At 43.4% G+C, this 17,647-nt stretch overlaps 1 protein-coding gene across 1 annotated transcript in view; it reads right to left on the bottom strand.

Moving 5' to 3' along the window:
- Positions 1-17,647, bottom strand: part of SLC39A5 (solute carrier family 39 member 5) — a 97,115-nt gene that overhangs the window by 46,113 nt on the left and 33,355 nt on the right. The window contains exons 5-7 of the mRNA XM_082245469.1: positions 16,170-16,350; positions 13,971-14,140; positions 10,421-10,567 (exon numbers count right to left, since the gene is read on the bottom strand). Coding sequence (XP_082101595.1) covers positions 10,421-10,567; positions 13,971-14,140; positions 16,170-16,350 — 498 coding nt within the window. The remainder of the gene's footprint in view (positions 1-10,420; positions 10,568-13,970; positions 14,141-16,169; positions 16,351-17,647) is intronic.

Consider the following 17,647-nt stretch of genomic DNA (forward strand, 5'->3'; position numbering starts at 1 on the left):
TTCACTATAATTATTATTCTTTTACCTTACACACAGATCCTATCTTGATGCTACACCTCTTGGTTCGTACTTCACTTCCCTTCAACACACACTCATCATTGGTTGTGCAACGTATCCCGCCTTGCCCGCCTGCCTGTGTGCCCTCAGCTCCCGGGTGGGACTTACAAGGGGGCCTTTGATATCTCTAATACCATACACCATCTGGTTGCTATGTAAGTTGGCATTCTTTTGGGGGTTTGGGGTCTTTCCCTCCCTTCCCCCATTTTTTCATCCTTCCCTCTTTCGATTTATTATCATCACTCCAATTTTTCATTAATTTATAGATCAATATCATGCATCCACTCCTGACGAAGTGGCGATTTGGGTCCACGAAACATGTTGAGTCTACGATGCTTTGATATAATTAATTATTCTCCCACTATACGATTATTGGATCTACCCACATTATGACTACAATTTATTATTCTATCCATTTTTTGATACTTTATTAATCTTGTTATTATTTATTTGATGTATCATTTACCAATACGCCATGATGTTATTCTATATTTTATATGTAATTGATTATAACAATTTATATTAAATTATTTTATACTACCATGTGAGACCCGCCTTTATTATCTTGTCAAAACACCAATCATCTCTACACACCTCATTCAAAGTCCCAATCTCCCCCTTTACCTTCTTTTGCCTTATTTCTACATTTTACAACTGGCTACAATAATTATATTACATGTGGATCTGTATGACCGTACCTATATATTAAATTGCCAGTTGCTATTATGTATTTTAACCCCCTTTCTATCCCCCTTCCCCCTTTCTCTGATGTGATCAATAGGGATGGAAGCAATTTTTCCCAGATGGACAAATGCTTCATTTAAAGTCCCAATAGACTCCAATTGATTGTTTTATCAATCATTTTTTATACAAATGCTTAGGGATGGAGGTGTGTAATTTGGTTGGTGATATCTACACTGTTACCACTCATCATCTACATTAATTTGCAGGCGGTGTCATACCACATTATACTATGTCGAAGTGTTATCACTTCCTGTTTTTGGTTGCCTTGCTGCAATCTTGTATTTTTTACAATACCAACTTGATAAAAATATTTTTAATATATATTTTTTTCATCATCTTGGCAGTAATCTTCAACACACATATCGGGCTACAATTGGTTTTTGGTCTTTTTGGTGGCCCCTGGACACCCTCCCGGGAGCTGCGATGATGATCAATCATTTTTTATACAAAAGATTTACAATTTTTTTATCTGCGGTGGAAGACTGAACTTGTAGTTCATCCATTCACAGAGATCTGTAAATAAAGGACACGGCTGTGTTGGTGGAGCCCCACACAACTGTGTCAATTTTAAAAGTGCTGCAGAGGAGAAGAACCCCTGCATACTGTTGAGGGGCAGGGGGGGATTTGCACCATACACCCTGAATACAGGTGTAACATGGTGCAAAAGGTGCAGTTAGCCTTTAACCACTTGCCGACTGCCTAACGCCGATCTACGTCGGCAGTCAGCCCCTCACAGGCAAAGTGACGTAGGGCTACGTCACTAGCTTGTGAGGGTCTAGGGAGCGAGCGCGCGCCCCCGGAGGCGCGCTCCCGCTCCCGCGTGGTCACGGACCCCCCCGCGCGTGTGACCAGCGGACCCGATGTCCGCCGGTCACTCGGCGATCGGCGGGGGAGAGGGAGAATGTCAGGCAGCTTGTGTAAACAAGCTGCCTGTCATTCTCCTCGCTGTAAAGACACTGATAAAACGGATCTAGTATGTAGATCCGTTGATCAGTGTCCTTACAGCTCAAGCCACAGCCAATCACAGTAGAAAGCACGCCCCTAGGGATACACACAGCCCCTCCCTTCCAAATAAAGTTAACCCCTTCACAACCAGTGTATTTTTACAGTAACAGTGCATATGTATAGCACTGATTACTGTAGAAATGTCACTGGTAACCCCAAAAGTGTCACAAATGTCAGTCAAGGGTCCGATCTGTCCGCCCCAATGTCGCAGTACCGCAAAAAAAATCGGAGATCGCCGCCATTACGCGTTAAAAAAAAAAACAACAAAAATGACAAAAATCTTTCCCTTTGTTAGTAAACGCGATAACTTTTGCGCAAACCAATCAAAATACGCTTTTTGCGATTTTTTTTTACCAAACATAGGTAGCATAAAACAAATTGGCCGAAAATTTTAAAACATTTTGATTTTTACTTTTTTTTTTGGGGGAATTTCATATAAAAAAATGTGAAAAATATTGTTATTTTTGCAAAATTGACGCTCTTTTTTTGTTTATAGCGCGTGATCAAAAAATCGCACAGGTGATCAAATACCACCAAAAGAAAGCTCTGTTTGTGGGAAAAAAAGGACGTCAAATTCGTTTAGGTACAGCGTTAAAGTCACGCAGTGCCGAATCGCAAAATACCCCCTGGTCAGGAAGGGGGTAAAATCTTCCGGGGCTTAAGTGGTTAAAGCTGAACTCCAGGCAAAGGATAGAAGTCCACATTTGTGCACCAGATGCCTTTATAAACCCAGTTATTACTTTGTAAAAGCAGTGGGGACTATGCTATATATATATATATAGCCTGTACAGAAGGCCCAGCAAGCCCTCCTACTACAGGCTGCCTGCAGAAAACTACAAAGGGGCAAAGTATAAGACCAGTAACCCTGCACAAGGAGGGAGAGCAGCAGCGACTGATCTGACAGGAAATACATTTTTGGATACAATAAATAGGCTATTCATCTTAAAGCAGTTGTAAATCTCTGGAAAAAAATAACCTGCAAGGCAATGACATAATGTGCTAGTATGCATTGCATACTAGCATACTATGAAATACTTACCTTAGAGTGAAGCCCTCCCTGCTGCACCCGGTCACCGCTGAGGGGGCTGACACGTTCCCCTGGCCTTTCTTCCAGGCTTGTGGGCTCCGGCGCTGTGAGTGGGAGCCCTCGGTTCCACCAAGAAGCTCTTAAGATCTGGGGCGGTGCACGTTTAGGAGATATAATTTTACCTACAGGTAAACCTTATTATAGGCTTACTTGTAGGTAAAAATAACAAAGTGTGGTTTTTTGCATTTGTCGATGCTTACATGATGCTCTTATTTTCTTTTGTTGATGTTTCAGTTTATGTTTTGACCTTTGCACTAGCAGCACGTCCATGCGTGCTTTCTGCCTACTTACTTGTTGTTTACCTTCGTGTTCTGCATATTTTGGTTACATTACACTGTATTGTACTGATTGTCTGATTCAACCTTTACAATAAAAGTCATATTTGAAAAAAAAAAAAAATAACAAAGTGGAGTTTACAACCGCTTTAATGTGAGCGCATTGTATATCTTTTGAAAACATACTTTCTTTATCGTACATCACGGGACACAGAGCAGCCATAATAATTACTATCTGGGTTATACGCAACCTAGAGTTGAATAGACACTGGCAACCAAAAATACAGAAGTCCCCCTCTATATAAACCCTCTCATACAGGAAGTACCTCAGTTTTTTTTCGCCAGTGTCTTAGAGGTGATGGTCATGGTTGGAAAAGCTCTCCATATTTTTAAAGAAGAAAAAAAATTATGCTACAATCCCGGTTAAGATCTCTGGATCCAAGGGGATTGGAAATCAGATCCATCCGAAAGTGAAAGACTAAAAGGATGGTACCTGAGCCTTGGTAAAGGAAAACGAGATATTGCCTGTAATGCTGTTGGGCGCTGGACCCTGGGATCCGGACCCTTGGTAAGACTAATTCCAAAGGCGTTCCAGCAGGGTGCCCTACAGGTCCAAGGTATAGCTATAGGCAGTATGATGAACTGTTACCTTCTAATTCAACAGATACTAGGTGCCATGTTTTATGTCTCCACTAGAGGCAGTATGTGTATTTAGCTGTGGCATGCGTACCTTGGATGCCTTACATTTTTCTGCTCTCAACCCTCCTGATGCTTGGCGGGCACGCGGACTTTGTACATCCCGGCCGTTAATCCGCTTACCCTCTGTGGCTCTAGGTTCAGGGAGCACCTTCGGTGGCCATTCCTGTGTCGGGAGATCGCGCACACGCAAGTTCAGCCTATTTACGTGCACGTGGAGCTGAGAGGGAGCGTGTCCATGACGCGTTGGCGTGCACATGGCATGCAGGCGTGCACGTAGCATGCCGCACATACGCAGTAAGGGATGGAGACGGCGCAGCATTTGAGGAGTGTTCCTGGTGACGTGAGCTTCTGTCAGAAGCTGGATAGGACACAGCAGCTGCAGCTGGGTGCATAAGTCACTGTGGGTGGATGTTTACAGGCACTGACAGGTTCTGTTACTTTGGCAAAACTGTGCTGTGTGTAATAAGCTGTTACAGCTTGGCACAAGCTTTGAGTACACTAAAGTATGTACCTCAAGTTTTCTTTTCTGGAGCAATGTCCTCATGGAAAAGGAGTGGGGGGGGGGGGGGCACAGCGGAAAGGAGCACAAGTGTGCCGCCGTCAGGATTGGAAGATCCTAGCCATGCATCCTCTGTGTTAATCTCCCCTGAGAGGCCAGAGGAGACTGGCCAATCTGAGCCATTACAGTTGTCAGGCATAGTAGCCACATCTAGTGCTTCTGTCTCAGCCTACGTCACTAAGGACGATTTGGCATCAGCTTTAGCCGGCCTTGCTGGCATGATTGCTTCAGTGTCACAAGGCGGGAGAAAACATGATAGATTCCCCTCACCTGAGCCCCCCTGTTTTAGTTCAGGATTGGTCAGAAGATGTGGAAGAAGTAGCTGTAAATGGCTGAGGATTCTTGGCCTCTCAATCCCAGAGATTAATTCAGTCTCTTACTGAAATGGTCCGGTCAGGATTAAATGACCTCCCTTAGAGATTTCTGAAGTCTCTTTTTCCTCATTAGGCTCTTTACGCCCTCCTTAAAATTCTCAGGCTTTTTCCTTACATCCACTTTTAGAGCAGATAGTATATGCTGATTGGGGTCATTCTGATAGGATTTTTATTCCTTCCAAAAGGTTTTCTTTGTTGTATCCTATGAAGGAAAAATTCACGAGAAAATGGAGAATGCCTACAGTGGATGCTGCTATTTATTCTGTAAACAGAAATCTAACCTGTCCTGTAGATAATGCCCAGGTTTTTAAAGATCCAGCTGATAAAAAAATGGAATCTTTACTAAAAGCTTCCTTTGCTATTGCAGGGTCTGCAATACAATCGGCAGTGGCGGCTATAGGAGTTTGTCAATCTTTGAAAGACCGTATTAAGGGGTGTCCAGGAGTGTTCCTTCTCAGGGAGAGTCTGCTGAAGATTTACCTCAGGCTTTGTGTTTTGCAGTAGATGCTCTTAAGGACTCCATACAGCAAATGCCATGATTTGCTCTTCTGTCAGTTCATATGCACAGAATCCTGTGGCTAAAAAGTTGGTCTCCGGAATTACCGTGTAAAAAATTACTAGCTGGCTTTCTCTTTCACGCAGAGCACCTATTTGGAGACAATCTGGACAAATATATCTGAAAGATTTGGGGGAGGGGGGGGTTAAGTAAACATTTTTCTTTTAAGGTGTCTAACACTCAGATTCCCAGTACTTCTAATCCCAAGCAGTTTGGACAGCCTCAGCTGCCTGGATCTAGAGACAAGCCTTCAGGTCAAGGGCAGAAGAAACCCTGGACCCAGAGGCCTACCAAGCCTAGCTCTAAATCTACCTTGCGAAGGAACTCCCCCACTCAGTCGGGTGGGGGGAAGGCTGCTATAGTTCTGGGACGCCTGGGTGGAAATGATTCAGGACAACTGGGTTATTTCCACAGTCTCGTAGGGGTACAAATCAAAATTTTGGCTGTTTCCTCATCCTCGGTTTGTAAGGTCAAACATACCTGCAGATCCTCTAAAAAGAAGTTTCTTATTTCTGGCTCTGGACCATCTGAGGTCTCAAGCAGTGATTACAGAAGTTTTGGACGACGAGACTTCAGGGGTTTTTACTCAAACCTTTTCGTAGTCCCCAAGCCAAACGGAGATGTTAGACTTATTCTGGATCTCAAAGCTCTGAACCAGTTTTAAACATTCGCATATGCCGAATGAAGCCAATTAGCTCAGTCATCGCCTCTCTGCAAGGAGGAGAATTTCTAGCATCCATAGACATCAAGGAACCATACATAATTTGTGTCCAGGACCAGGGATCCACTCACAGTCAGAGTGGATACCTTGGTCACTCCCTGGGAGCAGTTCTCCCTGATCTATGCCTTTCCCCCGGTTCAGCTGCTGCCACAACTTCTGCACAACATTCAGGAAGAAGGGAAACCAGTAATTCTTATGGCTCCAGCTTGTCCCAGGAGGATTTGGTACGCCCAAATTCCAAAGTTGGCAATGGGAAGCCATGGGTTCTCCCACTGCGTCTGTACCTGCTCTCTCAGGGTCCGATATTCCACCCTGCTTTACAATCTCTAAATTTGACAATTTGGCTATTAAAGCCTGGATTTTGAGGGAGCGGGGTATATCTGGTCCTGCAGTCTCTACTGTGATAAACACTAGGAAATCAGTCTCTAGGGGCATTTATTACAGAGTCTGGAAGTCTTACAGTTCTTGGTGTGAGGCCAGGAAGAGGCATCCCCATAAATATATCATCAGGAGAATTCTAGCCTTCTTGCAAGTAGGGGTAGATATGAAGCTAGCCATAAGCACTATTAAAGGTCAAGTTTCAGCCTTGTCAGTGTTTTTTCAAAGACCGATAACTTTGCATTCCTAGGTCCGAGCATTTATACAAGGGGTGCTATGTATGCTTCCGTCAGTTAGCCCACCGTTGTGTCCTTGGGATTTAAGTTTGGTCCTGGCGGTTCTACAGAAACAGCATTTTGAGCCCATTCAGCATATTCATCTGGTTCTTTTACATAGTTACATAATTTGTGAGGTTGAAAAAAGACATCAGTCCATCCAGTTCAACCTATGATGTGTTTGTGTTTGCTGTTAACCATACATTGTATACCCCTATATGTTAAGGTGCCCATCTAATAGTTTTTGAAACTATCAATGCTCCCTGCTGATACGACTGCTTGTGGAAGAGAATTCCACATCCTTACTGCTTTGACAGTAAAGAACCGCTTACGTATTTTAAGGTTAAACCGTTTTTCCTCTAGTTTTAGTGAGTGGCCACGTGTCTTATTGTATTCCCTTTCTCTGAAAAGTTTGTTCCTTATGCTAGGGTCGCCAGTACAGTATTTGTACATTGATATCATATCCCCCCTCAATCGTCTCTTCTCCAGAGAGAATAAGTTCAGTGCTTGAAGTCTTTACTCATAGCCGATGCCCTCCATTCCCCTAATTATTTTTGTTGCCCTTCTCTGGACTCTCTCCAGTTCCAGCACATCCTTCCTGAGGACCGGGGCCCAGAACTGGACAGCATACTCCAGATGTGGCCGGACCAGAGTCTTGTAGAGTGGGAGAATAATCTCTTTATTTCTGGAGTGAATCCCCTTTTTTATACATGCTAGTATTCTGTTGGCTTTGCTTGCAGTGGCTTGGCATTGCATGCCACTGCCAGGCCTGTTGTCTACCAGTACCCCCAGGTCCTTTTCCATCCTAGACTCACCCAGAGGTCCCCCCCCCCCCCAGTGAGTAGCTTGCTTTCGTGTTTCTGACGCCCAAGTGCATTACTTTACATTTTTCAACATTAAACCTCATCTGCCATGTAGTTGCCCACCCCATTATCATGTTCAGATCTGCTTGTAAGGTTTACACATCCTGCATAGAAGATATTGGCATGCTTAGTTTAGTATCATCCGCAAATACTGAGATTGTACTCGATATCCCCTCCTCTAGATCATTTATGAATAAATTAAACAGGATTGGCCCCAGGACAGAACCTTGGGGGACCCCACTTTCCACACCCACCCAATCCGAGTACTCCCCATTATTCACCACCCTCTTGACTCTCCCCTGGAGCCAGTTCTCTATCCAGGTACTCACCCTATGGTCCATACCTACCTTCCTTAGTTTGTACAGTAAGCGTTTGTGGGGAACGGTGTCAAAGGCCATTGCAAAGGCCAGATACTGTACACCACATCCACTGGCTTACCTTTATCTAGGTGGCAGCTCACTTCATCGTAGAAGGTTAAGGCTCGGTTCACACTATTGCGATGCGGGAAGGCTGCGAATTCGCAGCCTGTTCCCGCATCGCACACGCACCCTCGGCAGTTCACACTGCCATATGCGATCCGCTGGGGGTGTCAATGTAATCTTAACGACACCCCCAGTTTGATCGCATATCGCAGTGCGATCGTGCAGTTCGCACAGGATCGGATCGCACAAGTGTGAACCGCTGTGCGATCCGATCCTGATGCGGCAGCAAAAATGCCTCCTGTGCGTCTTTGCTGCGGGTGCGGTGCGAATTTAGCCATACAAACTGTATGGCTAAACTCGCACCGCACAGCTGATCGCATGTCATGTCGGAGCAGTGCGCTCCGACATGACATGCGAACCCGGCACACGCAGAAGTGTGAACCGGGTCTAATAGATTGGTTTGGCAAGAACGTTTTTTCATGAATCCATGCTGATTACTACTAATAATACCGTTTTCATTACTAAAGTCTTGTATGTGGTCCCTTAACATCCCCTTCAAAATCTTGCGGACTACTGATGTTAGGCTAACCGGCCTATAGTTACCCGGAATATATCTCTGCCCTTTTTTAAATATTGGTATCACGTTGGCTTTTTTTTCAAGATAGGGTGATTCTACGTCCACACCCAGGGTTTTTGCCCAAGGTGGTGTCCGTGTTTCATTTGAATCAGGACATTATACTGCCTTCTTTCTTTCCAAATCCTTAAACAGCAGAGGAAAACTTGTTACATTTTCTCGATGTAATACGTGCATTTAGGGCCTATTTAAGATGTCAGCTCAGATTCGGAAGACTGACCTTTTGTTCGTGCTGCCAGAAGGGCCCAGGAAAGGGCAGGCAGCATCTAGGTCTACAATTTCTCAGTGGATTCGCCAGGTCATTATCCAGGCGTAAGGTTGGAAGGTTCCACCTTTTCCGGTAAAGGCACACTCTACCAGAAGTGTAGGTGCAGTTCGCCATCAAGCGTCTATTGCTCATATTTGCAAGGCCACTACTTGGTCTTCAGTACATACGTTCACTAGATTCTATCATCAGGTGGATGTTAGGACCCGGGAGGATTCTGCATTGAGCCGCAGTGTCCTGCAGGCAGCTATGTAATTCTTTTAATTTCTTTTGTATTTAGTGTCCCCCTCCCCTCAAGTGCATTGCTTTGGGACGTCTCAAATAGTATTTATTATGTCTGCTCTGTTTCCCCTAGATGTACGATAAAGAAAATTGGATTTTCCCTACAGCTTACCTGTAAAATCCTTTTCTTGGAGTACATCACGGGACACAGAGGTCCCTCCCCTCTTGTCTGGGATGTATGCTTGCTACAAAACTGAGGTACTTCCTATATGGGAGGGGTTATATAGAGGGGGACTTCCTGTCTTTTTGGTTGCCAGTGTCCATTTACCTATAGGTGGCGTATAACCCAGATAGTAATTATTATGGCTGATCCCATGATGTACTCCAAGAAAAGGATTTTACAGGTAAGCTGTAGGAAAAATCCAATTTTCTGGGCGAGGGCAATTGTCTCTAATTAAGGATTGTAAAGTATTTATGATATATAAAGGTATCATCTTTTGAGACTACAGCATTTACCATTCTTTATAGTTCAATGATTTTGCTTACTCTGAGTTTCTTTATATATGGAAATTTAAAACATGCCATTGAAAAAAACATTTGTTAAGGTTTATGAGCTGTAATCCGGATCCTTCCATTTTCAACTGCTGTGTCACTGACATGGAACAAGCTTGCAGCCAGTGAAGTGGTAGACAACTGATACAAATATTCTTGTTCCAGGATACTGACTTAGCAGGTAAAATTATAAGGGTAAAGGATATTTTGACTGGTAGCTTATGTTAATACAGACTGTCTGAGGAAATTATTTCCACTAACATAATGGAAAATTAGGCCAACCAACTGTGAGAGTCATTAACTGTGAAATATACAGAATAGTGGAAGAGCATTTTAGCAGATGGGATGCCATGAGGGTCTGTGCATTTAGTTCCCAAAGCTGCCCATATACTGAACAAAATTTGACTGGTTCAACAGGGGCCAGATGATTTTAGACTGGCGAATAGCCATTGCCGCTTGATAGAAGTCATTACTTTTCCGACTTCTGTTGAAGGGACACATTGGAGAATTTTCCTCAGTTAGCTCGACCGGCAAATTAGCAACAGCCACATATCAGTGAATACAATGTCCCCGGCAAGGGGATTCCTCCATCCACCTTATTTGTGTGGATGGAGGTACGGAAAAACCAACAGTAAGAGTAGAACAAACAATCAGACCAATTAATACTGAAATCCCTAAATGAATGGCTAGTTTGAGTAACATTTAAAAAGTTATATTTATAAAATCAGTCACCTTATGTCTTCTCTGCCTCAGGAGTCCCAGGAGATTCTCAATAAGGAATAGTAAATAGATACCTCCAAGCACACACAACCCTTTTAATACTGGTTCCATGTGATGAGAATTCTGTTGATGATCAAGCGATGTGTGATCTTCCTGAGACTGCAGAAATAATTAATAAAAGTTCATGGACAATATAGGCACAACAGTAAAGTCAAGCCAATTAGAGCACACACTCTATCAACAAGCATACTCCAAAAACAGGAATATACATGAGACATGCATTCATTTTACTCATCACTCTCATCCTCCTGATCCCCCTCCTCTTGCACATACAGTACCTACCCCTGCACTAACCTTCCTGGTCCTTCACATCACTTCTTTCTACTGGACCCAGTCCATCCACCTCCCTTATCCTCCACTCTCATCCCTTGTCCTCAGCTCACATCCCTCATCCCCAGCTCAACTCTCTTTTCCCCAGTTCACCTTCCTTCCCCTCTATTCACTTCCCTTGTCTTCCACTAGCCTTGTTTTTCCTCCAATCACCTCCCTCCTTCTCTACTCACCTCTCTCTTGTTCCATTTACCTTTTTTGTCCCCCACTCACCGCTCTTCTCCTCCACTCTCCTCCTTCTTCCTCAGCTCACCTCCCTCGAGTTCCTTTTACCTTTACTTGGCTCCCTATTACTTCACTTAGCTCTCTTGTGCTGGACTCTCCTTCCACATGCCTCTTCTAGTAAGTTCCCAACACCCTAGGCTAAAATATTTTACTTTTAATTAAGTTGCAACGCACGCTGCCTCGATTTGGTCCCTGTCTTTGAACCGCACGCCGATTCCTTCACTTCCGGGTACGGCGCGAGTTCATACTGACAGATTCGGCACATAGCCGCGAGGCTTACGAGCTGTTAAACAGGGGTACCAGCTAAACCAAACTTTTTTGTGCTTTAAACATCCAGTACATATTTTTGTACTCTTGCACGATTGGCCAGTTATGTGTTTTTTATACTGAATAAAGCATTTTTTGGAACTGTCTACACTATGAGGAGTCTTCTTCCCTTTATATTTTGAGAAAATACAGGAGAAGGAACTGCGGACCCTACTTTTTCACCAGGATACCGGAGTTATGTGACTAAAGCGTTTATTGATTCCTGCTGGCGTATGCCACCGGGAGTCCATCACATCTGGTAAGTGGGAATTCTTACCATTCCATATTGAAGCTGAGAGTCACTACATTGCGGCATATATGTATGCATTGGCACCATTAAGAGTTACTTGAAAGGACTGTTATTTTGCACTATTTGCACATTTTTATATTTTTTATATATATGCATCACTGCAGCACAGACTTTATTTATTAATTATTATAGCATTCATTTTTTTCAACTGTAGCACGGACTTTATTTAATATTTATTTTTGCACTCACTTACCATTGTTGGCACTATATATATATTTTTTTAAAGTTTTAAATGAGATTTTTAACAGCCGTAGGGCTGTTTTTTACTCATCAATTGCACCAATATTATTGAGTAACCAATTATAGCACAATTGCACTTTATATTATTCTGAAGGTATAGGTATACACAAGGTGTTATTCCATATTTATTATACTGCACTGCATATGAATTTTTTTATGAGCACTTTATAATATTAATAATACTATTGAATAGGGATAGCACAGTTTTTTATCCACTTACTTAAAATATTTTACTGTAGATTGTCTAGGGGGTTTTCCATATCAGATCCATTGTTCTGAATTTTGGTACAATTTCAAACACAAGCATAATGCACAGACAAGAAAATATCCATTGTTGTTAAAAGAGTCTGCTCATACCCACATATTGCGTTCAAGTGTGTGGGGAACAATTAGATGAATTATGCATTTGAGGTGTGTTGACCTGCGGTTTCCCATTTAAGACTATTTAAATGGAATCTTTCATATATCTAACACAACACATCTAAAACATGCCAATGCACAATAGAGCTATGTACATAGCCACATCTGTTCTGGGTTGAATATCCCAAAAGTATTGGGATGCCTGCCTTTACACGCACATTAACTTTAGTGGCATCTTAGTCTGTAGGGTTCAAGTTTGAGTTGGCTCACCTTTTGCAGCTATAACTTTTCTGGGAAGGCTGTCCACAAGGTTTAGGGTGTGTGTATGGGAATGTTTGACCATTCTTCCGGAAGCGCATTTGTGAAGTCAGGCACTGATGTGGACAAGAAGGCCTGGCTCAGTCTCAGCTCTAATTCATCCCAAAGGTGTTCTTTCTGCTTGAGGTCAGGACTTTGTGCAGGCCAGTCATTTTCCTCCACCCCAAACTCGCTCATTCATGTCTTAATGGACCTTACTTTATGCACTGGTCCAAATCATTTGGTGGAGGGGAGATTATGGTGTAGGGTTGTTTTTTTAGGGGTTGGGCTTAGTTCCACTGAAGGAAACTCTTAAAGCGTCAGCATACCAAGAAATTTTGGACAATTTCATGCTCCCAACTTTGTGGGAACAGTTTGTGGATTGCCCCTTCCTGTTTCAACATGACTGCACACCAGTGCACAAACAAGGTCCATAAAGACACGGATGAGTGAGTTTGGGGTGGAGGAACTTGACTGGCCTGCACAGAGTCCTGACCTTAGCCCAATAGAACACCTTTGGGATATATTTGAGTGGAAACTGCGAGCCAGGCCTTCTTGTCCACATCAGTGCCTGACCTCACAAATGCACTTCTGGAAGCATGGTCAAACATTCCCATAGACACACCCCTAAACCTTGTGAATAGCCTTCCCAGAAGAGCTGAAGCAGTTATAGCTGCAAAGGGTGGGCCAATTCAAATATTGAACCCTACGGACAAAGACTGCGATTCCATTAAAGTGGAGTTCCACCCTATTTTTATACTTACCTCCATCTTCTCGCTCCGGGTCACCTGAAAAAGAAATGGATAATCGCATATTTTTTTTTTTTTTACTTACCTCGTAGCGAAGAAAATATACTTACCTTACTTCCTTCTTCCTCCTTCCTCGGCCGCGGCCCGTCGTCACTTCCTGGCTCTGCAATGATTCCTGGGAGCTGGACGTCATAGCTCCCAGGAATCATTGCGCCTGCACCGGCCCCGACGTCAGTTCCGGGTCGCGCGCGTCATCCCCTTCTAAACAGCTTCTGGGCATGCCCAGAAGCTGTGGAGGGGTGACGCGCGCGACCCGGAAGTGACGTCGGGGCCGGCGCAGAGCATCGTGGGACCACAGAAGGCGGAAGAAGACGCCGAAGAGGACGCGCTGGCTTCAAGCTGCCCACATCTGAGATGGCAGCGCTGGACAAGACGTTTGCAAGGTAAGTATTTCGTCTTGCAGGTAAGTGCAACCCGGGACAGATCAGAGGCTAGCCATTGTGGAATGCACTAGCCCTGACTGTCCCGGGGGTATTAAAAAAAAAAAAAACAAATCCAGGGTGGAACTCCGCTTTAAAGGCAGGCGTCCCCATTACTTTTGGTAATATAGTGTATATTAGAAGTTCTATGACAAATGTTTGCTTCTATACATAAGGATGTACCACTATAAAATACTTTTTCATACATGGGGCAGGAGGTGCAGTAAAGCATCACCGCAGAGAGTCCCCACAGCTAAGGCCACCAGGAACCTAAGCAGGTAGCGGAAGAGTGGACGTCTCAGAAGTGGGACTAAGGCTACAGCCAGGAGTGTTGGGGCACTGATCACAGTGACAGCAAGTGTCCCCCAGCCCAACACTGAAAAACAAAAGAGATTGTTATCAAAAGAGTAGAACAAACAATCACACCAATTATACAGAGTTTGTTTTATTATATAGAGGACAGAAAATACACTGAACAAAATTATAAACACAACACTCTTGTTTTTGCCCCCATTTTTCATGAGCTAAACCCAAATATCTAAGACTTTTTCTATGTACACAAAAGGCCTATTTCTCTCAAATATTGTTCACAAATCTGTCTAAATCTGAGTTAGTGAGCACTTAGAAAACATCATCCAAAAAATTAAGTAGTGCACACAGATGGACAATCAGACTTTTCAAGGATTTTGAGCTAGCCATACACTATTAGATTTTGTTTGTTCAGCCACCGTGCTGTACTATTGTATTCTAACAGCTGCTACAGGCTGTCACAATACCTGGACAGTAACTGAAGCTGCTTGAATGCAATCAATGTTCAGGCTAACAATTTTCCATTGGGCTCTTTTGATTTTTCTTACAAAATATATTTTGTAAGATTTTTTACTCAAAGAATGTCAGGCGGAAGGGAACTTACAGGGCCACTCATTTAGCAAATTTCAGCCGGTTCATCAGTAACTGGCTGAAATTCAAACTGTGTATTGCCAGATTTAGTAACTAGGTCTGAATGCTCAATCAAAGATGGAGCCCCATCTTTGTCCTGCAGTTCTAATTGTTTCTGTTTGGTTGCTGTTAAGGAGAAGCTATTCAAAATACCACTCTTATAAACCCAAAACCACTGCACTATTGCCACAGCAGACATGGTGTGGTGAGCTTTGAAAGTCAACTCTTGATTAGCTTCCCATAGAGCGTTGAGTGGAGCTCACCTATTAACCTACTTACTGATCCTGTACCAGTAGACCAAAGGACTGTGCGAGGCCTTTCGTCAGATTTCCTTTTGTAAGTGCACTAAGGAAGGAACCAGATTAAATTTACTCAGGGGTTGCCCTGCTCAGTTCACCCAAAGTTGATTGAACAATCGACTTTTATCAAAGAAGCCCGATGGAAAATTTTTGGCTGAACAGTGGCTGCATCCAATCAAATGCAGGCACTGTACAGGTATTTTGAGAGATGTCAAAATATAATAGCTGCAGAGGGACATTGATTCCTCTGTAAAGTGTGGATGAAGGAATCAGTTAATTTTTTTTCTCATTTAGGCCCCTTTCACACATACGGTCCGTTGAGTTCTTCAGTTCAGTCACATCAAAATGTATCAGTTTTCCATCCGTTTTTCATCCATTTTTCATCCGTTTTTTGTCAGTTGTTATCTGTTTTTCATCCGTTGTTATCCGTTTTTCATCCTTTGTCATTTGTTGTCATCCGTTTTTCATCCGTTGTCATTTGTTGTCATCCGTTTTTCGTCCGATCCGTTTTTTTGACGGATGAAAAATAGGGCATTCATCCGTTCAAAAAAACGGACATTGACAGAAGCGCATGAAAATGGATGTTAACAGATGATCATCCGTTGTCATCCGTTTTTACATGGAGATACATTGATGTCCGTTTTTCATCCGTCAACAGATGGATGAAAAACGGACAAACAGACAGCATGTGTGAAAGGGGCCTTAGGCATGCGAGCTGCAATTTGACATGCGATTTGACAGGTCAAATTGCAGCCTATTTCCGGAAATCGGAGCGTTCCAATCGGGGCGACACCAACTTTGCCAATTTCCAAAAGTAAATCCTGCACTACTTTTGGCGACTTCGGGGGTGATTTCAATAGACATCTGTGCATGAACCCGCACAAATGTCTTTCAAGTCACCCCCGAAGTCTGACTAAAATGCAGCTTTAAAATCATGCGAACTCAGATAAAAGCCACGTTCAGTGTGAACGAGGGCTAAAACCTAGAAGCTAATTGGTTACTATGTGCAGCTGCACCAGATTCTGTGTGCTCCAGTTTTATTAAATCTAAAATCAGATTAGATTTTAGATACGATTTTCAAAGCACCATCAGCTTTAGTGCTTTTGAGAGTAATGTGAGAACATGAAATACTTACATAGGAAGAAAAGAATGTACTATATAACACACCTTTTAGCAGGGATTCCTGCAAATGTGTTTCTTCAAGGGTTAACTGATCATTGTGTTTAATGCACACACGGCTGTCAATCTGATAGAGAAGTGCTGGACACAACAGGGTGAACTGCTCAGGTGTGATTTCAGATACCCCGCCAAGCCCAAAGTTCAGCAGCAACTGTGTTACGTTCAAACACTGTAGAGGAAAAAAAACGCACTGATTACTACAATATAGAGAGAAGAAATTGATTCTGCACAGGAGCATATCTCCTTATGCATGAAATCCACATACCTAGGACAGTATGGACAGTATGAACAAAAGGAATAAGCACAAGGATTTTCTATATTTTTCAACATCAGTATATTTTGGTATTTAGGTCATACCAGAGGCGTAACGAGAACCTTCAGGGCCCAGGTCCAAGAAACCACTAAGGGCCCCACTTGGGGCCCTTTCCATTGGTCTCGGGCCCTTTTCTCTGGTTTCAGGGCTCTTCCCTCCGTGCCCAGGGCTCTTCCCTTCGAGCCCAGGGCCCTTATCCCCTGTTGCAGAGCCCTTTATGACAGTTCCGTAGCAACCTTTGCAAACCTGGTAGCTCCGCCACTGTCGGCCACCGGTGGTGTCCTGTAGACAGGTCCATTGCATTGTAAAGTTCCAAGACCTTCTGAGGTCTCTTCCACTGACTGCTCTGACACTGTGGATCTTCTTTTCTTTTTCACCTCATGCAGAGCCTTGGCTCCACTGTACACTATAGAAGTCTCCCTCTCTGCTGCTTACACCTTTGCCCACATGTCTCCGTACTTCCTGAACAGCAAGGTTGTTCTCCACTCAGCTTGCACCCTGCGCTGCATCCTATGACTTTACACTTACACAGAGCATCATGGGAATGGTAGTCCATCCCCTACCACAGCACCCCGTCCTGTCTGCAAGAAAAGGCTACAACTTCTGTCCCAGGACAGCCAGGCCCTCCAAGTTTACTTTTCCCCAGTGACACAATATGACAGGTAAACAGTGTTTGCCCCCTCAGTGGTGGAACACCAGAGCCCGGTCGCAAGTGCAGACTTTGCAACCCTGTTAGTTCCGCTACTAAGTCAAACATATACAACATCCTGTGAGGATAGGGCTACACACACACAACAAGGAAGGTAGGAGGAAGGTATACGTAACCTGGTTCTGCCCTCTGTCCTAAAATTAGAACTAGCCCCGCGACCCCCTTTTTTTTAAAATTTCAGTAGGTAAACCATTATTTTAAGAAGTCATTACTTAACTTTCTAACATTGAAATGACAAAAGTAGACCATGCATGTAATCTTTGACAGTTGGATCACCTTTTGAATTACGGTAATAAAATAAATAGACGATTGCATAAATGCAAGACAATTGTCCGTAATATCCCCCAACAACATACTCATGGAAATGAACAGCAAAAGAAGACACGGATAAAATAAAAAACACATAGAAAAAGTAAAGGGAAAAAAAGGAAAAAAGGATATGGT

Source organism: Pelophylax lessonae (assembly GCF_965119305.1).
Source record: "Pelophylax lessonae genome assembly, chromosome: 2".
Taxonomy (NCBI): Eukaryota; Metazoa; Chordata; class Amphibia; order Anura; family Ranidae; genus Pelophylax; species Pelophylax lessonae.